Below are 22,580 nucleotides of genomic sequence, written 5' to 3'. Positions count from 1 at the left end.
TTTTTTCTTACATGAAAATGCATCCAAAGTGATTTTTCTAAATGTGAACCAGGACCTCAATAACAGTTTTGTAGACTATCCAATGGTGCTAGAATTAAAGGTACCTGTTGGGGCTTCAATCGTATTTTGTGAGATTTCAGCACAGATCATCGGTGTGTCTCGACCCAAAGTCTCTCCTCCAGTTTGTACATCATCACTTTGTTCACCCATAGTTTTCATGACATTATCTGAAGAAGAGAAACACAAAATTAGATAATTCATGAATCAATCAATTATTGCTAGAAACGTAGAGGTGTGATTTATTGGCACTACAAGGGGAGGGGTTAGATGGAATTTTTGTTTGTTGAATTAAATTGAATATGCAGAGTTGCAGATCTCTAACAGAAACACATGCAGAATAGTGAAAAGAACAAACATTCTTAGATTAGAAGACTAGGTCACTGGGTGCCTGGAAGGTTTAAGGGGCTTTTGTGAAATATGAAATGTTAGAATATCTAAGGCAGTGTAGCCAAAGCAAATATCAAAACTATTTTAAGGAACATGGAGGGGGTATAGAACAAAGAGAGAGACAATATTATACTGAGACTTAAATTTGAATTCCTTAAAAAATGTCCCAGATCTTTCCAAAAACGTATTGTTTCATTAAAACCTCCTACGGAAAAGACAATTTGTGAAACTATGGTGCTAGCTAGGTAAAATGTTTAGTACTGAAAAATCAAAGAAAATGATAAAACGACGCAGAGGGCAATTGTGTTTTTTTTTCTTACATGAAAATGCATCCAAAGTGATTTTTCTAAATGTGAACCAGGACCTCAATACCAGTTTTGTAGACTATCCAATGGTGCTAGAATTAAAGGTACCTGTTGGGGCTTCAGTCGTATTCTGTGAGCCTTCAGCACAGATTATCTGTGTGTCTCGACCCAAAGTCTCTCCTCCAGTCTGTACATCATCATTTTGTTCACCCATAGTTTTCATGACATTATCTGAAGAACAGAAACAAAAACTTAGATAATTCAAGAATTAATCATTTATTGCTATAAACGTAGAGGTGTGATTTATTGGAACTACAAGGGGAGCGGTTAGATGGAATTTTTGTTTCTGGAATTAAATTGAATATGCAGAATTGCAGATCTCTAACAGAAACACATGCAGAATAGTGACAAAGAACAAACATTCTTGGATTAGAAGACTAGGTCACTGGGTGCCTGAAAGGTTTCAGCTGCTTTTGTGAAATATGAAATGTTAGAATATCTAAGGCAGTGTAGCCAAAAAAAATATCAAAACTATTTTAGGTCACATGGAGAGGATCTAGAAAAAAGAGAAAGACAATATTATACTGAGATTTAAATTTTCATTCCGAAAAAAAGATGGCCCAGAACTTTCCAAAAACGTATTGTTTCATTGAAAATTCCTACGGAAAAGACAATTTGTGAAACTGTGGTGCTAGCTAGTTAAAATTTCTAGTACTGAAAAGCAAAGAAGATGATAAAACGACGCAGAGGGCAATTGTGTTTTTCTTTCTTACATGAAAATGCATCCAAAGTGATTTTTCTAAATGTGAACCATGACCTTAATAACCGTTTTGTAGACTATCCAATGGTGCTAGAATTAAAGGTACCTGTTGGGGCTTCAGTAGTATTTTGTGAGCCTTCAGCACAGATCATCTGTGTATCTCGACACAAAGTCTCTCCTCCAGTCTGTACATCATCATTTCGTTCACCAATAGATTTCATGACATTATCTGAAGAAGAGGAACAAAAACCTAGATAATTCATGAATCAATCATTTATTGCCAGAAACGTAGAGGTGTGATTTATTGGAACTACAAGAGGAGGGGTTAGATGGAATTTTTGTTTGTTGAATTAAATTGAATATGCAGAATTGCAAATCTTTAACAGAAACACATGCAGAACAGTGACAAAGAACAAAAATTCTTGGATTAGAAGACTAGAGGCCAGATGGAGGTAATTCCCATTTACTGATTCTAAAATACCGAATTTTACCGATTCAGTATTTCAGATTCGGTAAATGGGATGTAGGTATTGATTCGGTACATTTTACAGAATCGGTAAGATTCGGTAAATACCGAATCGGTATTTACCGATTCGGTAATTCCCATTCATTCCTAAGGGCCTCCAGCCCCATAGGAATGAATGGGAATTACAGAATCCGTAAATACCGATTAGGTAAAAGGGGGAACACATTCAAGGGTGGCAGGGTGTCACTTTGACACCCTGTTGCACCCGCGAATAGTGCATGGGTGCACATGTGGCACACATACATGCCCTAAGGACATGTATTTCTGCCACATGGCACTGTTAAAAATTGCAAATTATTGCTTTTTTTAGGGTTTTCGATATTTACCACCAACTTGTAGTTGGTGGTGAATAACGAATCCTGAAATGAGAAAAGGACTCATTTGAGTGCTCCCTACATTAAGGATTCGGTAATTTACCGAATCGGTATTTTAAGAATTCAGTAATTTACCAATTCCTTTAATTACCGATTCAGTAAATTACCTAATCCTTCAATTTGGCCTCCTACATCTGAAAAGCCTAATACCGGTCGGTAATGGCCGAAATTCTCTAATTTCGGCCGTTACAGACCGGTATTAGGCTACCTACATCTGGCCCTAGGTCACTGGGTGCCTGAAAGGTTTAAGGGGCTTTTGTGAAATATGAAATGTTAGAATATCTAAGGCAGTGTAGCCCAAAAAAATATCAAAACTATTTTAAGTCACATGGAGAGGATATAGAAAAAAGAGAAAGGCAATATTATACTGAGATTTCAATTTGAATTCCTTAAAAAAATGTCCCAGATCTTTCCAAAAACGTATTGTTTCATTAAAAACTCCTACGGAAAAGACAATTTGTGAATCGGTGGTGCTAGCTAGTTAACACTTCTAGTACTGAAAATCAAAGAAGATGATAAAACGACGCAGAGGGCAATTGTGGTTTTTTTTCTTACATGAAAATGCATCCAAAGTGATTTTTCTAAATGTGAACCAGGACCTCAATAACAGTTTTGTAGACTATCCAATGGTGCTACAATTAAAGGTACCTGTTGGGGCTTCAATCGTATTTTGTGAGATTTCAGCACAGATCATCGGTGCGTCTCGACCCAAAGTCTCTCCTCCAGTTTGTACATCATCACTTTGTTCACCCATAGTTTTCATGACATTATCTGAAGAAGAGAAACACAAAATTAGATAATTCATGAATCAATCAATTATTGCTAGAAACGTAGAGGTGTGATTTATTGGAACTACAAGGGGAGGGGTTAGATGGAATTTTTGTTTGTTGAATTAAATTGAATATGCAGAATTGCAGATCTCTAGCAGAAACACATGCAGAATAGTGAAAAGAACAAACATTCTTAGATTAGAAGACTAGGTCACTGGGTGCCTGGAAGGTTTAAGGGGCTTTTGTGAAATATGAAATGTTAGAATATCTAAGGCAGTGTAGCCAAAGCAAATATCAAAACTATTTTAAGGAACATGGAGGGGGTATAGAACAAAGAGAGAGACAATATTATACTGAGACTTAAATTTGAATTCCTTAAAAAATGTCCCAGATCTTTCCAAAAACGTATTGTTTCATTAAAAACTCCTACGGAAAAGACAATTTGTGAAACTATGGTGCTAGCTAGGTAAAATTTTTAGTACTGAAAAATCAAAGAAAATGATAAAACGACGCAGAGGGCAATTGTGTTTTTTTTTCTTACATGAAAATGCATCCAAAGTGATTTTTCTAAATGTGAACCAGGACCTCAATACCAGTTTTGTAGACTATCCAATGGTGCTAGAATTAAAGGTACCTGTTGGGGCTTCAGTCGTATTCTGTGAGCCTTCAGCACAGATTATCTGTGTGTCTCGACCCAAAGTCTCTCCTCCAGTCTGTACATCATCATTTTGTTCACCCATAGTTTTCATGACATTATCTGAAGAACAGAAACAAAAACTTAGATCATTCAAGAATCAATCATTTATTGCTATAAACGTGGAGGTGTGATTTATTGGAACTACAAGGGGAGCGGTTAGATGGAATTTTTGTTTCTGGAATTAAATTGAATATGCAGAATTGCAGATCTCTAACAGAAACACATGCAGAATAGTGACAAAGAACAAACATTCTTGGATTAGAAGACTAGGTCACTGGGTGCCTGAAAGGTTTCAGGTGCTTTTGTGAAATATGAATTTTTGTTTGTTGAATTAAATTGAATATGCAGAATTGCAAATCTTTAACAGAAACACATGCAGAACAGTGACAAAGAACAACAATTCTTGGATTAGAAGACTAGAGGCCAGATGGAGGTAATTCCCATTTACTGATTCTAAAATACCGAATTTTACCGATTCAGTATTTCAGATTCGGTAAATGGAATGTAGGTATTTATTCGGTACATTTTACAGAATCGGTAAGATTCGGTAAATACCGAATTGGTATTAAATACCGAATCGGTATTTACTGATTCGGTAATTCCCATTCATTCCTAAGGGCCTCCAGCCCCATAGGAATGAATGGGAATTACCGAATCAGTAAATACCGATTAGGTAAAAGGGGGAACACATTCAAGGGTGGCAGGGTGTCACTTTGACACCCTGTTGCACCCGCGAATAGTGCATGGGTGCACATGTGGCACACATACATGCCCTAAGGGCATGTATTTCTGCCACATGGCACTGTTAAAAATTGCAAATTATTGCTTTTTTTAGGGTTTTCGATATTTACCACCAACTTGTAGTTGGTGGTAAATAACAAATCCTGAAATGAGAAAAGCACTCATTTGAGTGCTCCCTACATTAAGGATTCGGTAATTTACTGAATCAGTATTTTAAGAATTCAGTAATTTACCAATTCCTTTAATTACCGATTCAGTAAATTACCTAATCCTTCAATTTGGCCTCCTACATCTGAAAAGCCTAATACCGGTCGGTAATGGCCGAAATTCTCTAATTTCGGCCGTTACAGACCGGTATTAGGCTACCTACATCTGGCCCTAGGTCACTGGGTGCCTGAAAGGTTTAAGGGGCTTTTGTGAAATATGAAATGTTAGAATATCTAAGGCAGTGTAGCCAAAAAAAATATCAAAACTATTTTAAGTCACATGGAGAGGATATAGAAAAAAGAGAAAGGCAATATTATACTGAGATTTCAATTTGAATTCCTTAAAAAAATGTCCCAGATCTTTCCAAAAACGTATTGTTTCATTAAAAACTCCTACGGAAAAGACAATTTGTGAATCGGTGGTGCTAGCTAGTTAAAACTTCTAGTACTGAAAATCAAAGAAGATGATAAAACGACGCAGAGGGCAATTGTGTTTTTTTTTCTTACATGAAAATGCATCCAAAGTGATTTTTCTAAATGTGAACCAGGACCTCAATAACAGTTTTGTAGACTATCCAATGGTGCTAGAATTAAAGGTACCTGTTGGGGCTTCAATCGTATTTTGTGAGATTTCAGCACAGATCATCGGTGTGTCTCGACCCAAAGTCTCTCCTCCAGTTTGTACATCATCACTTTGTTCACCCATAGTTTTCATGACATTATCTGAAGAAGAGAAACACAAAATTAGATAATTCATGAATCAATCAATTATTGCTAGAAACGTAGAGGTGTGATTTATTGGAACTACAAGGGGAGGGGTTAGATGGAATTTTTGTTTGTTGAATTAAATTGAATATGCAGAATTGCAGATCTCTAACAGAAACACATGCAGAATAGTGAAAAGAACAAACATTCTTAGATTAGAAGACTAGGTCACTGGGTGCCTGGAAGGTTTAAGGGGCTTTTGTGAAATATGAAATGTTAGAATATCTAAGGCAGTGTAGCCAAAGCAAATATCAAAACTATTTTAAGGAACATGGAGGGGGTATAGAACAAAGAGAGAGACAATATTATACTGAGATTTAAATTTTCATTCCGAAAAAAAGATGGCCCAGAACTTTCCAAAAACGTATTGTTTCATTGAAAATTCCTACGGAAAAGACAATTTGTGAAACTGTGGTGCTAGCTAGTTAAAATTTCCAGTACTGAAAATCAAAGAAGATGATAAAACGACGCAGAGGGCAATTGTGTTTTTTTTTCTTACATGAAAATGCATCCAAAGTGATTTTTCTAAATGTGAACCATGACCTTAATAACCGTTTTGTAGACTATCCAATGGTGCTAGAATTAAAGGTACCTGTTGGGGCTTCAGTAGTATTTTGTGAGCCTTCAGCACAGATCATCTGTGTATCTCGACACAAAGTCTCTCCTCCAGTCTGTACATCATCATTTCGTTCACCAATAGATTTCATGACATTATCTGAAGAAGGGGAACAAAAACTTAGATAATTCATGAATCAATCATTTATTGCCAGAAACGTAGAGGTGTGATTTATTGGAACTACAAGAGGAGGGGTTAGATGGAATTTTTGTTTGTTGAATTAAATTGAATATACAGAATTGCAAATCTTTAACAGAAACACATGCAGAACAGTGACAAAGAACAAAAATTCTTGGATTAGAAGACTAGAGGCCAGATGGAGGTAATTCCCATTTACTGATTATAAAATACCGAATTTTACCGATTCAGTATTTCAGATTCGGTAAATGGGATGTAGGTATTTATTCGGTACATTTTACAGAATCGGTAAGATTCGGTAAATACCGAATCGGTATTTACCGATTCGGTAATTCCCATTCATTCCTAAGGGCCTCCAGCCCCATAGGAATTAATGGGAATTACCGAATCAGTAAATACCGATTAGGTAAAAGGGGGAACACATTCAAGGGTGGCAGGGTGTCACTTTGACACCCTGTTGCACCCGCGAATAGTGCATGGGTGCACATCTGCCACATGGCACCGTTAAAAATTGCAAATTATTGCTTTTTTTAGGGTTTTCGATATTTACCACCAACTTGTAGTTGGTGGTAAATAAAGAATCCTGAAATGAGAAAAGCACTCATTTGAGTGCTCCCTACATTAAGGATTCGGTAATTTACCGAATCGGTATTTTAAGAATTCAGTAATTTACCAATTCCTTTAATTACCTAATCCTTCAATTTGGCCTCCTACATCTGAAAAGCCTAATACCGGTCGGTAATGGCCGAAATTCTCTAATTTCGGCCGTTACAGACCGGTATTAGGCTACCTACATCTGGCCCTAGGTCACTGGGTGCCTGAAAGGTTTAAGGGGCTTTTGTGAAATATGAAATGTTAGAATATCTAAGGCAGTGTAGCCAAAAAAAATATCAAAACTATTTTAAGTCACATGGAGAGGATATAGAAAAAAGAGAAAGGCAATATTATACTGAGATTTCAATTTGAATTCCTTAAAAAAATGTCCCAGATCTTTCCAAAAACGTATTGTTTCATTAAAAACTCCTACGGAAAAGACAATTTGTGAATCGGTGGTGCTAGCTAGTTAAAACTTCTAGTACTGAAAATCAAAGAAGATGATAAAACGACGCAGAGGGCAATTGTGGTTTTTTTTCTTACATGAAAATGCATCCAAAGTGATTTTTCTAAATGTGAACCAGGACCTCAATAACAGTTTTGTAGACTATCCAATGGTGCTAGAATTAAAGGTACCTGTTGGGGCTTCAATCGTATTTTGTGAGATTTCAGCACAGATCATCGGTGTGTCTCGACCCAAAGTCTCTCCTCCAGTTTGTACATCATCACTTTGTTCACCCATAGTTTTCATGACATTATCTGAAGAAGAGAAACACAAAATTAGATAATTCATGAATCAATCAATTATTGCTAGAAACGTAGAGGTGTGATTTATTGGAACTACAAGGGGAGGGGTTAGATGGAATTTTTGTTTGTTGAATTAAATTGAATATGCAGAATTGCAGATCTCTAACAGAAACACATGCAGAATAGTGAAAAGAACAAACATTCTTAGATTAGAAGACTAGGTCACTGGGTGCCTGGAAGGTTTAAGGGGCTTTTGTGAAATATGAAATGTTAGAATATCTAAGGCAGTGTAGCCAAAGCAAATATCAAAACTCTTTTAAGGAACATGGAGGGGGTATAGAACAAAGAGAGAGACAATATTATACTGAGACTTAAATTTGAATTCCTTAAAAAATGTCCCAGATCTTTCTAAAAACGTATTGTTTCATTAAAAACTCCTACGGAAAAGACAATTTGTGAAACTATGGTGCTAGCTAGGTAAAATTTTTAGTACTGAAAAATCAAAGAAAATGATAAAACGACGCAGAGGGCAATTGTGTTTTTTTTTCTTACATGAAAATGCATCCAAAGTGATTTTTCTAAATGTGAACCAGGACCTCAATACCAGTTTTGTAGACTATCCAATGGTGCTAGAATTAAAGGTACCTGTTGGGGCTTCAGTCGTATTCTGTGAGCCTTCAGCACAGATTATCTGTGTGTCTCGACCCAAAGTCTCTCCTCCAGTCTGTACATCATCATTTTGTTCACCCATAGTTTTCATGACATTATCTGAAGAACAGAAACAAAAACTTAGATCATTCAAGAATCAATCATTTATTGCTATAAACGTGGAGGTGTGATTTATTGGAACTACAAGGGGAGCGGTTAGATGGAATTTTTGTTTCTGGAATTAAATTGAATATGCAGAATTGCAGATCTCTAACAGAAACACATGCAGAATAGTGACAAAGAACAAACATTCTTGGATTAGAAGACTAGGTCACTGGGTGCCTGAAAGGTTTCAGGTGCTTTTGTGAAATATGAATTTTTGTTTGTTGAATTAAATTGAATATGCAGAATTGCAAATCTTTAACAGAAACACATGCAGAACAGTGACAAAGAACAACAATTCTTGGATTAGAAGACTAGAGGCCAGATGGAGGTAATTCCCATTTACTGATTCTAAAATACCGAATTTTACCGATTCAGTATTTCAGATTCGGTAAATGGAATGTAGGTATTTATTCGGTACATTTTACAGAATCGGTAAGATTCGGTAAATACCGAATCGGTATTAAATACCGAATCGGTATTTACTGATTCGGTAATTCCCATTCATTCCTAAGGGCCTCCAGCCCCATAGGAATGAATGGGAATTACCGAATCAGTAAATACCGATTAGGTAAAAGGGGGAACACATTCAAGGGTGGCAGGGTGTCACTTTGACACCCTGTTGCACCCGCGAATAGTGCATGGGTGCACATGTGGCACACATACATGCCCTAAGGGCATGTATTTCTGCCACATGGCACTGTTAAAAATTGCAAATTATTGCTTTTTTTTAGGGTTTTCGATATTTACCACCAACTTGTAGTTGGTGGTAAATAACAAATCCTGAAATGAGAAAAGCACTCATTTGAGTGCTCCCTACATTAAGGATTCGGTAATTTACTGAATCAGTATTTTAAGAATTCAGTAATTTACCAATTCCTTTAATTACCGATTCAGTAAATTACCTAATCCTTCAATTTGGCCTCCTACATCTGAAAAGCCTAATACCGGTCGGTAATGGCCGAAATTCTCTAATTTCGGCCGTTACAGACCGGTATTAGGCTACCTACATCTGGCCCTAGGTCACTGGGTGCCTGAAAGGTTTAAGGGGCTTTTGTGAAATATGAAATGTTAGAATATCTAAGGCAGTGTAGCCAAAAAAAATATCAAAACTATTTTAAGTCACATGGAGAGGATATAGAAAAAAGAGAAAGGCAATATTATACTGAGATTTCAATTTGAATTCCTTAAAAAAATGTCCCAGATCTTTCCAAAAACGTATTGTTTCATTAAAAACTCCTACGGAAAAGACAATTTGTGAATCGGTGGTGCTAGCTAGTTAAAACTTCTAGTACTGAAAATCAAAGAAGATGATAAAACGACGCAGAGGGCAATTGTGTTTTTTTTTCTTACATGAAAATGCATCCAAAGTGATTTTTCTAAATGTGAACCAGGACCTCAATAACAGTTTTGTAGACTATCCAATGGTGCTAGAATTAAAGGTACCTGTTGGGGCTTCAATCGTATTTTGTGAGATTTCAGCACAGATCATCGGTGTGTCTCGACCCAAAGTCTCTCCTCCAGTTTGTACATCATCACTTTGTTCACCCATAGTTTTCATGACATTATCTGAAGAAGAGAAACACAAAATTAGATAATTCATGAATCAATCAATTATTGCTAGAAACGTAGAGGTGTGATTTATTGGAACTACAAGGGGAGGAGTTAGATGGAATTTTTGTTTGTTGAATTAAATTGAATATGCAAAATTGCAGATCTCTAACAGAAACACATGCAGAATAGTGAAAAGAACAAACATTCTTAGATTAGAAGACTAGGTCACTGGGTGCCTGGAAGGTTTAAGGGGCTTTTGTGAAATATGAAATGTTAGAATATCTAAGGCAGTGTAGCCAAAGCAAATATCAAAACTATTTTAAGGAACATGGAGGGGGTATAGAACAAAGAGAGAGACAATATTATACTGAGGTTTAAATTTTCATTCCGAAAAAAAGATGGCCCAGAACTTTCCAAAAACGTATTGTTTCATTGAAAATTCCTACGGAAAAGACAATTTGTGAAACTGTGGTGCTAGCTAGTTAAAATTTCCAGTACTGAAAATCAAAGAAGATGATAAAACGACGCAGAGGGCAATTGTGTTTTTTTTTCTTACATGAAAATGCATCCAAAGTGATTTTTCTAAATGTGAACCATGACCTTAATAACCGTTTTGTAGACTATCCAATGGTGCTAGAATTAAAGGTACCTGTTGGGGCTTCAGTAGTATTTTGTGAGCCTTCAGCACAGATCATCTGTGTATCTCGACACAAAGTCTCTCCTCCAGTCTGTACATCATCATTTCGTTCACCAATAGATTTCATGACATTATCTGAAGAAGAGGAACAAAAACTTAGATAATTCATGAATCAATCATTTATTGCCAGAAACGTAGAGGTGTGATTTATTGGAACTACAAGAGGAGGGGTTAGATGGAATTTTTGTTTGTTGAATTAAATTGAATATACAGAATTGCAAATCTTTAACAGAAACACATGCAGAACAGTGACAAAGAACAAAAATTCTTGGATTAGAAGACTAGAGGCCAGATGGAGGTAATTCCCATTTACTGATTATAAAATACCGAATTTTACCGATTCAGTATTTCAGATTCGGTAAATGGGATGTAGGTATTTATTCGGTACATTTTACAGAATCGGTAAGATTCGGTAAATACCGAATCGGTATTTACCGATTCGGTAATTCCCATTCATTCCTAAGGGCCTCCAGCCCCATAGGAATTAATGGGAATTACCCAATCAGTAAATACCGATTAGGTAAAAGGGGGAACACATTCAAGGGTGGCAGGGTGTCACTTTGACACCCTGTTGCACCCGCGAATAGTGCATGGGTGCACATCTGCCACATGGCACCGTTAAAAATTGCAAATTATTGCTTTTTTTAGGGTTTTCGATATTTACCACCAACTTGTAGTTGGTGGTAAATAAAGAATCCTGAAATGAGAAAAGCACTCATTTGAGTGCTCCCTACATTAAGGATTCGGTAATTTACCGAATCGGTATTTTAAGAATTCAGTAATTTACCAATTCCTTTAATTACCTAATCCTTCAATTTGGCCTCCTACATCTGAAAAGCCTAATACCGGTCGGTAATGGCCGAAATTCTCTAATTTCGGCCGTTACAGACCGGTATTAGGCTACCTACATCTGGCCCTAGGTCACTGGGTGCCTGAAAGGTTTAAGGGGCTTTTGTGAAATATGAAATGTTAGAATATCTAAGGCAGTGTAGCCAAAAAAAATATCAAAACTATTTTAAGTCACATGGAGAGGATATAGAAAAAAGAGAAAGGCAATATTATACTGAGATTTCAATTTGAATTCCTTAAAAAAATGTCCCAGATCTTTCCAAAAACGTATTGTTTCATTAAAAACTCCTACGGAAAAGACAATTTGTGAATCGGTGGTGCTAGCTAGTTAAAACTTCTAGTACTGAAAATCAAAGAAGATGATAAAACGACGCAGAGGGCAATTGTGTTTTTTTTTCTTACATGAAAATGCATCCAAAGTGATTTTTCTAAATGTGAACCAGGACCTCAATAACAGTTTTGTAGACTATCCAATGGTGCTAGAATTAAAGGTACCTGTTGGGGCTTCAATCGTATTTTGTGAGATTTCAGCACAGATCATCGGTGTGTCTCGACCCAAAGTCTCTCCTCCAGTTTGTACATCATCACTTTGTTCACCCATAGTTTTCATGACATTATCTGAAGAAGAGAAACACAAAATTAGATAATTCATGAATCAATCAATTATTGCTAGAAACGTAGAGGTGTGATTTATTGGAACTACAAGGGGAGGGGTTAGATGGAATTTTTGTTTGTTGAATTAAATTGAATATGCAGAATTGCAGATCTCTAACAGAAACACATGCAGAATAGTGAAAAGAACAAACATTCTTAGATTAGAAGACTAGGTCACTGGGTGCCTGGAAGGTTTAAGGGGCTTTTGTGAAATATGAAATGTTAGAATATCTAAGGCAGTGTAGCCAAAGCAAATATCAAAACTCTTTTAAGGAACATGGAGGGGGTATAGAACAAAGAGAGAGACAATATTATACTGAGACTTAAATTTGAATTCCTTAAAAAATGTCCCAGATCTTTCCAAAAACGTATTGTTTCATTAAAAACTCCTACGGAAAAGACAATTTGTGAAACTATGGTGCTAGCTAGGTAAAATTTTTAGTACTGAAAAATCAAAGAAAATGATAAAACGACGCAGAGGGCAATTGTGTTTTTTTTTCTTACATGAAAATGCATCCAAAGTGATTTTTCTAAATGTGAACCAGGACCTCAATACCAGTTTTGTAGACTATCCAATGGTGCTAGAATTAAAGGTACCTGTTGGGGCTTCAGTCGTATTCTGTGAGCCTTCAGCACAGATTATCTGTGTGTCTCGACCCAAAGTCTCTCCTCCAGTCTGTACATCATCATTTTGTTCACCCATAGTTTTCATGACATTATCTGAAGAACAGAAACAAAAACTTAGATAATTCAAGAATCAATCATTTATTGCTATAAACGTAGAGGTGTGATTTATTGGAACTACAAGGGGAGCGGTTAGATGGAATTTTTGTTTCTGGAATTAAATTGAATATGCAGAATTGCAGATCTCTAACAGAAACACATGCAGAATAGTGACAAAGAACAAACATTCTTGGATTAGAAGACTAGGTCACTGGGTGCCTGAAAGGTTTCAGGTGCTTTTGTGAAATATGAAATGTTAGAATATCTAAGGCAGTGTAGCCAAAAAAAATATCAAAACTATTTTAGGTCACATGGAGAGGATCTAGAAAAAAGAGAAAGACAATATTATACTGAGATTTAAATTTTCATTCCGAAAAAAAGATGGCCCAGAACTTTCCAAAAACGTATTGTTTCATTGAAAATTCCTACGGAAAAGACAATTTGTGAAACTGTGGTGCTAGCTAGTTAAAATTTCCAGTACTGAAAATCAAAGAAGATGATAAAACGACGCAGAGGGCAATTGTGTTTTTTTTTCTTACATGAAAATGCATCCAAAGTGATTTTTCTAAATGTGAACCATGACCTTAATAACCGTTTTGTAGACTATCCAATGGTGCTAGAATTAAAGGTACCTGTTGGGGCTTCAGTAGTATTTTGTGAGCCTTCAGCACAGATCATCTGTGTATCTCGACACAAAGTCTCTCCTCCAGTCTGTACATCATCATTTCGTTCACCAATAGATTTCATGACATTATCTGAAGAAGAGGAACAAAAACTTAGATAATTCATGAATCAATCATTTATTGCCAGAAACGTAGAGGTGTGATTTATTGGAACTACAAGAGGAGGGGTTAGATGGAATTTTTGTTTGTTGAATTAAATTGAATATACAGAATTGCAAATCTTTAACAGAAACACATGCAGAACAGTGACAAAGAACAAAAATTCTTGGATTAGAAGACTAGAGGCCAGATGGAGGTAATTCCCATTTACTGATTATAAAATACCGAATTTTACCGATTCAGTATTTCAGATTCGGTAAATGGGATGTAGGTATTTATTCGGTACATTTTACAGAATCGGTAAGATTCGGTAAATACCGAATCGGTATTTACCGATTCGGTAATTCCCATTCATTCCTAAGGGCCTCCAGCCCCATAGGAATTAATGGGAATTACCGAATCAGTAAATACCGATTAGGTAAAAGGGGGAACACATTCAAGGGTGGCAGGGTGTCACTTTGACACCCTGTTGCACCCGCGAATAGTGCATGGGTGCACATCTGCCACATGGCACCGTTAAAAATTGCAAATTATTGCTTTTTTTAGGGTTTTCGATATTTACCACCAACTTGTAGTTGGTGGTAAATAAAGAATCCTGAAATGAGAAAAGCACTCATTTGAGTGTTCCCTACATTAAGGATTCGGTAATTTACCGAATCGGTATTTTAAGAATTCAGTAATTTACCAATTCCTTTAATTACCTAATCCTTCAATTTGGCCTCCTACATCTGAAAAGCCTAATACCGGTCGGTAATGGCCGAAATTCTCTAATTTCGGCCGTTACAGACCGGTATTAGGCTACCTGCATCTGGCCCTAGGTCACTGGGTGCCTGAAAGGTTTAAGGGGCTTTTGTGAAATATGAAATGTTAGAATATCTAAGGCAGTGTAGCCAAAAAAAATATCAAAACTATTTTAAGTCACATGGAGAGGATATAGAAAAAAGAGAAAGGCAATATTATACTGAGATTTCAATTTGAATTCCTTAAAAAAATGTCCCAGATCTTTCCAAAAACGTATTGTTTCATTAAAAACTCCTACGGAAAAGACAATTTGTGAATCCGGGGTGCTAGCTAGTTAAATGAATATGCTACTTACCAGTATGCATCTGTTCTTGGCATGTAGGGCTGCTAACATTCATATCTATTGCATAGATCGCCGCCTAGTGTTGGGTCCGGATGATCGCACATTGTTGTCCTGGAAGAGTCTTCGAAGTATCACGAGATAGGTGGCTCCTCCCCTGGACTACAGTGCGCATGGGCATCGACTCCATCCCCAGATTGTTTTTAGCCATTGCGGCAAAGATGGAGTATGACAGTGTTAAAGATGTCCATGCTAATGATTGAATGCAAGAAGCAATCTGCAGCTGCTACAGGCGCCGGGGAGGAGGGTGGGCGATATGAATGTTAGCAGCCCTACATGCCAAGAACAGATGCATACTGGTAAGTAGCATATTCAGTTCGAGGCATGTGGGTTGCTAAATTCATATCTATTGCATAGAATATATAGCAGTCCCTCCATTAACGGCGGCCGCCCGTGCCAGCTGCAGAAGTCTGAAACAGAGTCTTGAGAACAGCTTGTCCTACAGCTGCCTGCTGTTTGGAATGTACGTCTACGCAGTAATTTTTGGTAAACGTGTGTGGTGTGGACCACGTGGCTGCTCTACAAATGTCTTCCAAAGGAATGTTTCCCAGGAATGCCATGGAGGCTCCTAACTTGGGTGTGGAGTGTGCTCTGGGTGGGACCGTTAAAGTGCGTTTAGCTTTCTGATAACAAATCTGAATACATTTAACGATCCACCTGGCTATTCCCGCTTTGGAAATGGGGTGGCCCTTGTGCTGAGCTGAAAAGGCTTTGGAAAGAATGCGGGCAGTTCAATTGTCTGATTGACATGAAATTGTGACACCACCTTTGGAAGGAACTTGGGGTTAGTGCGGAGCACCACCCTGTTTGAATGAACTTGAATAAATGGCTCTTGTATTGTGAGCGCCTGTAGCTCACTAACACGTCTGAGAGACGTGATGGCAATGAGGAAAGCCACTTTCCATGTCAAGAATTGAATCTCACATGAATGTAGAGGCTCAAAGGGTGGACCCATCAACCTAGTGAGGACCACATTGAGATTCCATACCGGAGCGGGTGGGGTCCTGGGAGGAATGACCCGCTTCAGCCCTTCTAGAAAGGCTTTAATGGCAGGCACCCTGAAAACAGAGAGGTGCTGCCTGTTCTGAAGATAAGCTGCTATGGCGGACAAGTGTATCCGAATGGAAGCGTACGCTAGATTGCATTTGTAAAGATGTAACAAATAGCAAATGATGTTTGGAATGGATGCATCTAGCGGATTTATGTTATGCTCTGTACAGTAGATGACAAAACGCTTCCATTTCGCTGCATAGCAAGCTCTGGTAGTGGGCTTTCTTGCCTCTCTGATGATGTCCATGCATTCAGGAGGCAGATTAAGGTAGCCAAACTCTAAGACTTCAGGAGCCAGATCGCCAGATTGAGCTGTTGCGGATCTGGGTGCTGAATGTCGCCATGGTTCTGCGTCAAAAGCCTGGGTGTGAGGCGCAGTCTTTGATGCGGTACCACGGAGAGTTCTAGAAACGTGGTGTACCATGGTTGGCGTGCCCACGTTGGAGCAACCAGGATGAGCGTCATCGAGTGTTGCTTTAGCTTTCTTGCCACCAGCGGAATGAGAGGCGCTGGGGGAAAAGCGTACGCAAATCTGCCTGACCAGTTCATCCATATAGCATTGCCTTGCGATTGTGGGTGAGGGAACCTGGCGGCAAAGCTTTGGCATTTTGCGTTTTCCCTTGTGGCAAACAGGTCTATCTCTGGATGACCCCACTGCTGGAAGTACGGGCGGAGTACTGATGGATGTATCTCCCACTCGTGCATTTGATGGCTGTACCTGCTGAGCAGATCCGCCATCTGATTGTCCTTGCCCGGAAGGTGTTCCGCCATGAGGAATATGTTCCTCTGAATGGCCCACTTCCACATGCTCTGAGCCAGATGAGACAGCTGTGGAGAGTGCGTACCCCCCTGCTTCTGGATGTAGTACATGGCCGTCATGTTGTCCGTCCGGATCAACACGACCTTGTTGCACAAATGTACTTTGAAGGACTTTAGTGCCATGAAGATCGCCATCAACTCTAGACAGTTGATGTGCATCTTCCTTTGCTGTGTCGTCCATAGTCCCTGCACTGTGTAGTGGAGCACATGAGCCCCCCAACCCTGGAGAGATGCGTCCGTCGTGAGGATGATCTGTGGTACAGGCTCTTGGAACGGTCGGCCCTTGCAAAGGTTGTGTGGATTCCACCAATGCAGAGAGTTGTATGCCCGACCGGTTACCAACACTAGGTCTTTCAACTGTCCATGAGCCTGCGTCCACTGATGTGCCAGACATTCCTGGAGCGGACGCATATGCAGTCTCGCGTGCGGGACTATGAAGATGCAGGAGGCCATCATGCCTATCAACTGCATGAACACTCTCGCGTGGAGTGAGTGTTGGGGTCTGAACCTCTGGATTAGCGACTGGATGTTGTCGATCCTCGCTGGGTTTGGCTGTGCTGTGGCAGCCAGAGTATTTATGGTCGCGCCCAGATACTGCCGCACGTGGGCTGGCTGGAGGTGCGACTTCGGATAGTTTAACGAGAACCCCAGACTGTGAAGGAGGTGAATAGTGTGGGACATGTCTGCGGCGCACTGTTGAGCCGACTCGGCTTGAACGAGCCAGTCGTCCAGGTAAGGGTAGACATGTATGTTCTGTCTCCTGAGGTGCGCCGCCACGGTCGCCAGACACTTTGTGAACACTCTGGGGGCCGTGGTCACTCCGAAGGGTAGGACCTTGAACTGGTAATGCCTGTTCTGTATGGTAAACCTGAGGTACTTTCTGTGGGATGGGTGGAGTGGTATGTGAAAATAAGCATCCTTGAGGTCCAAGGTTGCTAGGAAGTCTCCTTGGTTTAACAGTGGAAGAACCTGTTGTAGTGTCAACATGTGAAAATGTTCCGAGAGTATATATAGGTTGAGGGGGCGTAGGTCCAGAATGGGTCTGAGTGAGCCGTCCTTCTTTGGGATTAAGAAGTACAGGGAATAAACCCCTGTGCCTTCTTCCTCCACTGGCACGAGCTCTATTGCTCCTTTTTGCAGCATTACAAGAACCTCCTGCTGCAATAAGTGCAAGTGCTCTGCCGACATAGGACGTTGTCTTGGGGGTATGTTGGGTGGAGTGGACGTTAACTCCAAACAATACCCGAACTGGATAAGCTCTCTTACCCACCTGTCTGTAGTGATGTTTCTCCAGACTGGCAGGAACTGTTGGAGTCTCCCCCCCGACAGGTGTTGGATGGTCGGGGGGCAGTGACAGGGAGTCACTGTTTGTTGGCAGCAGAGGAACGGGAACTATTGTTGCCTCTGCCTCTGCCCTTGGCGCTGTTTCCTCTGTAACCACCTCTATTCTGTTTGGGGTAGGAGGCCTGTGCGCCCCCTCTATTGAAACTTGTCTGCTGTGCCAAGTGTCCTCTGGTAACACCTCTTGTACTTGAGCGACGAAAAGTGTTGCCCCTGTATTGCTGAGACTGAAGTGCACCCATGGACTTCGCCGTCTCAGTGTCTTTTTTAATCTTCTCAAGGGTGGTGTCAACCTCCGGGCCAAACAGTCTGTCTGGATTGACGGGTTGGTTGAGGATAGTTGTTTGGATTTCGGGCTTGAACCCTGAGATGCGGAGCCATGCCTGACGCCTCAACATAACACTAGTGTTCACCGCCCTTGCTGCTGTATCTGCCACATCAACCGCACATTTAATCGCAGCATTAGAAATGAGCTTGCCCTCCTGGATCAACATTTCAGCTCCTTCTTTGAACTTGTCTGGAAGGTATTGTAAAAGCTGTTCTAGGGTGTCATAATGCGCCCTATCATATCTAGCCAATAGGGCTTGTGTGTTGGATATGCGCCATATGTTTGCTGCCTGCGCTGCCACCCTTTTGCCCGCTGCCTCCAGCACTTTTGACTCTTTGTCCGGGGGAGGAGCTTCACCCGTTGTCTGTGAATTCGCCCTCTTGCGGGCATTGGAGACGACCAAAGAGTCTAGAGGCAACTGGCCCCGTACATAAGCAGGGTCCCCAGGTGCCGGCCTGTATTTCTTTGCAATACGTGGGTTCACCACCCTTGCCCTGGTGGGTTCTTTGAAAATGTCAGTGGCATGCTTGAGAACCCCTTTAAGCATTGGAAGTGTTTTAACTGTCTTTTCCGATGCAGAGAACGTGTCAAACAAAAAGTCAACTTCCACAGGGTCGGCATGCATTTCCACCTTGTGATTTGTAGCCGCCCGTTCAATTAAGGCATTAAATGCCGCTGAGTCTTCAGTAGGAGAAGTCTTTACCCCATAAACTTGTGGGTCACTAACCACCTGTTGGTCACCCTGGTCACCAGTGTCTATCCATGAGTCCTGCTGCTCATCAGGGTCATTATTTGCAGAGAAGTTATACTCTTCATTCTGTTCATCCCCATCCCCATCTGAGTAAGTGGGTGAAGGTGTTGGACTCCTCCTAGGCTGTTGAGGAATAGGTTCCACCAACTCTGGAGTATCTGGTGCAGGCCTTTTCTTCTTTAGAGGGATTACATAGGATTCCACTGGCTGGGATGTAATTTTCCTCTTGTAGAGCATTAATCTCCCCGTGTCGGCGTCGATAAAATGCTCCAACTGATCTTCATGCAAAAGTGGTCGACCAAAGCTTCCACTAAGCTGAGTCTGCCGCGGCTCCTCCGAGTCCTCGGGCACCGTACGAGGTGCGAAAGCCTTCGGCGCCACCTTCGGCGGCAGAGTATAGAGGATCGCATCGAAGTCTTCTTCGTTGGAACAGTCGGCTTCGGCACCGAGGGTGTTTTCGGCTCCGACGCCTTGTTCCGTATCCGCTTCAGGGAGTCCGCGACTTGTTTAGTAAAAGAAGCGGACGGCTTCGTCGATCCAACCGAGGACCTCGATCCACCCCCAGGTGATGATCCGAGCGTCGACGACTTATGTTTGGGCGCGGACGCACCCTCGACAGCAGCGCTCCGGTCCCCCGTCTTGGCCTGAGGCGTCGACGCCGCTGGCTTTGGATCGGCAGTCTTTTCCCTTTGCGTCGATGTACCACACTTTGGCTCGGCGACCTTTGCCGATGTCCCCTCGACTGGCCGTTTGCCTGTTGGCGCGGTAGTCTTGGGTGAAGGTGTCTCGACAGTCTTCTTCGACTTCGACTCCACCACCTTACTCGACACTTGCTCGACGACCTTCTTCGAGCTGGCCTCCTTGGCTCCTTTGGGTGCCTTATCGTGTTCGACAGCCTTTTTCGGCTTCGAGGCCTCCGAAGACGACGGTTTCGAAGTGGTCTCTGCCGTCTTCGGTTTCGATGGTGTGTCGGCCATCTTAGTTGTTTTCGAAGCCGATGGTTTCGGTTTCGTTTTCTGTAATGGAGGCTCCGCTGAAATGTCCGTAGCCGGGCCAGGAGGCGGGGCCGAGGACTTAGGGTGAGGGTCGTGGGTAAGGCCGAGTGGCGATCCCGTGACCTGAGCCTTAGTTATTGTACGTACGGGGCATAGCTCTTCCTCCGAGCTATCTCCTCCAGCCCCATAAACTTCCTCGTCGTCCCCTACCTCCTCGACGTATTCCTCTAGGTCCAGGCCCTCAACGGGTTCTCCGTAGTCGGCCTCGACCTCCGCCGATGGAGGCGAGATCTGCAGCTGAAGCTCTTGCTCGTCTGCTTCGGGGTCGCTGAAGATGTCTACAGGTGCCGGTGCCGATCGCTGGGCCTCGAGGCGCGCCACGCGCCGAATCTTGAGCATCTTCTTTGACCTGAATTTCGAACAGGCCATACAGTTGGTCTCGTTGTGGTCCGGCGACAGGCACTTGTTGCATACAGGATGCACGTCGATGCGTGGGTACTTCGAACCGCACACGGGACACTTTTTGAACGGACTTCGTTCCATTGTAGTTTCGTCGGGGTCTTGCTGCGTCGAAGGGCCTCAATGACCGAAGAGTCACCCGACTCCTCAGTAAACCGACTCAAAGAGTTGGAGTATACACGAGGACCGAGCGCCAACAATACAGACGAGTTTAGAAAGCCTTTTGGCCTTCAGAAAAACTGTTTTTATCGATTCCGACAGGAGACGTCGAAATCACATCCGAACCCAATGGCGGAAAAAAACAATCTGGGGACGGAGTCGATGCCCATGCGCACTGTAGTCCAGGGGAGGAGCCACCTATCTCGTGATACTTCGAAGACTCTTCCAGGACAACAATGTGCGATCATCCGGACCCAACACTAAGCGGCGATCTATGCAATAGATATGAATTTAGCAGCCCACATGCCTCGAACATTTCTAGTACTGAAAATCAAAGAAGATGATAAAACGACGCAGAGGGCAATTGTGTTTTTTTTTCTTACATGAAAATGCATCCAAAGTGATTTTTCTAAATGTGAACCAGGACCTCAATAACAGTTTTGTAGACTATCCAATGGTGCTAGAATTAAAGGTACCTGTTGGGGCTTCAGTCGTATTTTGTGAGCCTTCAGCACAGATCATCTGTGTGTCTCGACCCAAAGTCTCCCCTACAGTCTTTACATCATCATTTCGTTCCCCCATAGATTTCATGACATTATCTGAAGAAGAGGAACAGAAACTTAGATAATTCATGAATCAATCTTTTATTGCTAGAAACGTGGAGGTGTGATTTATTGGAAGTACAAGGGGAGGGGTTAGATGGAATTTATGTTTGTTGAATTAAATTGAATATGCAGAATTATAGATCTCTAACAGAAACACACAAAGAATAGTGACAAAGAACTAACATTCTTGTGTTAGAAGGATAGGTCAATGGGTACCTGAAAGGATGAAGGGGCCGTTGCGAAATATGAAATGATAGAATATCTTGGGTAGTGTCGCTAAAAAGAAAAATAAACAAATAAATATATATATATATATATATATATATATATATATTCAGCTCCAGCTTCGATCCCCGGTGAAGGGTAATGAACGGGCCGCACTCGATTTGGTATTCTTTCACTAGTTTTGGTTCATTAGTGCATTAGTTTCAAAGCAAAACACAGGACGCGTTTCGGCGTTGAGCGCCTTTTTCCACTGTGTACAAAGTGCACGTTAACTCAGTCGCCATTTAAACATTCTCGCCAGCAGTGTTACCTGCATACTAGTCAAAGGCATAGAAAGAGGACTTCCTCAAAGTGCATATTTACAAGGTGAGCGCCATTTTAACACATGTTATACTCGAACAAAAATCTTTAAATTGCGGTTTGGATTTCATATTCTCAAAATAAGTATTTTCATTACCAAAATAAAATTCATCAGCGCATGTAAATACTTTGAATGCCTCATTAATAACCATCACAAAGTAATACCATTTAGCTATACTTGGTTATAATTCATTATGGCAATTTTTTTAGACTATAAATCACGCGCTCTCTAAAGCCCCTTACATGATTAATTCATTCTCATTATTGCATGTTATGGCTTATATTCTCTTGCATAATTGAGCCCTGAATGGGCTTACTATACTATAGTATTCATTCCAATTTCCAAACCTAATACATCAATTAATTATATTCAATATAAACTAAGGGCGCCAAATAATCCTGTTTACAAAGCAAAAAATTATATGTGTACGTATTTACACATATTCTCATATGTTATGACCAGCAATGAGCACGTACAGTTATTCTCAATATTTGAAATCTCATATTGACCCATTAGCCTAAGTGAATTGAAAGTTCTTCCTCAGTGTTTAAGCCATCGGGGATTACTGTTTACATCTTAATTATGTACCTT

At 40.6% G+C, this 22,580-nt stretch overlaps 1 protein-coding gene across 1 annotated transcript in view; it reads right to left on the bottom strand.

Moving 5' to 3' along the window:
• LOC144783413 (uncharacterized) overlaps positions 1–22,580 on the bottom strand; it is a 54,626-nt gene that overhangs the window by 1,536 nt on the left and 30,510 nt on the right. Inside the window, exons 2-16 of the mRNA XM_078662401.1 lie at positions 21,275–21,397; positions 13,606–13,728; positions 12,848–12,970; positions 12,092–12,214; positions 10,700–10,822; positions 9,943–10,065; positions 8,332–8,454; positions 7,576–7,698; positions 6,184–6,306; positions 5,427–5,549; positions 3,817–3,939; positions 3,061–3,183; positions 1,619–1,741; positions 861–983; positions 105–227 (exon numbers count right to left, since the gene is read on the bottom strand). Of these exons, the coding sequence (XP_078518527.1) occupies positions 105–227; positions 861–983; positions 1,619–1,741; positions 3,061–3,183; positions 3,817–3,939; positions 5,427–5,549; positions 6,184–6,306; positions 7,576–7,698; positions 8,332–8,454; positions 9,943–10,065; positions 10,700–10,822; positions 12,092–12,214; positions 12,848–12,970; positions 13,606–13,728; positions 21,275–21,397 (1,845 nt within the window). The remainder of the gene's footprint in view (positions 1–104; positions 228–860; positions 984–1,618; positions 1,742–3,060; positions 3,184–3,816; positions 3,940–5,426; positions 5,550–6,183; positions 6,307–7,575; positions 7,699–8,331; positions 8,455–9,942; positions 10,066–10,699; positions 10,823–12,091; positions 12,215–12,847; positions 12,971–13,605; positions 13,729–21,274; positions 21,398–22,580) is intronic.

Source organism: Lissotriton helveticus, chromosome 9 (genome assembly GCF_964261635.1).
Source record: "Lissotriton helveticus chromosome 9, aLisHel1.1, whole genome shotgun sequence".
In the NCBI taxonomy this organism is placed as follows: Eukaryota; Metazoa; Chordata; class Amphibia; order Caudata; family Salamandridae; genus Lissotriton; species Lissotriton helveticus.
The sequence above is the reverse complement of the archived record's forward strand: the minus strand, read 5'-3'. Positions and strand labels throughout refer to the sequence as shown.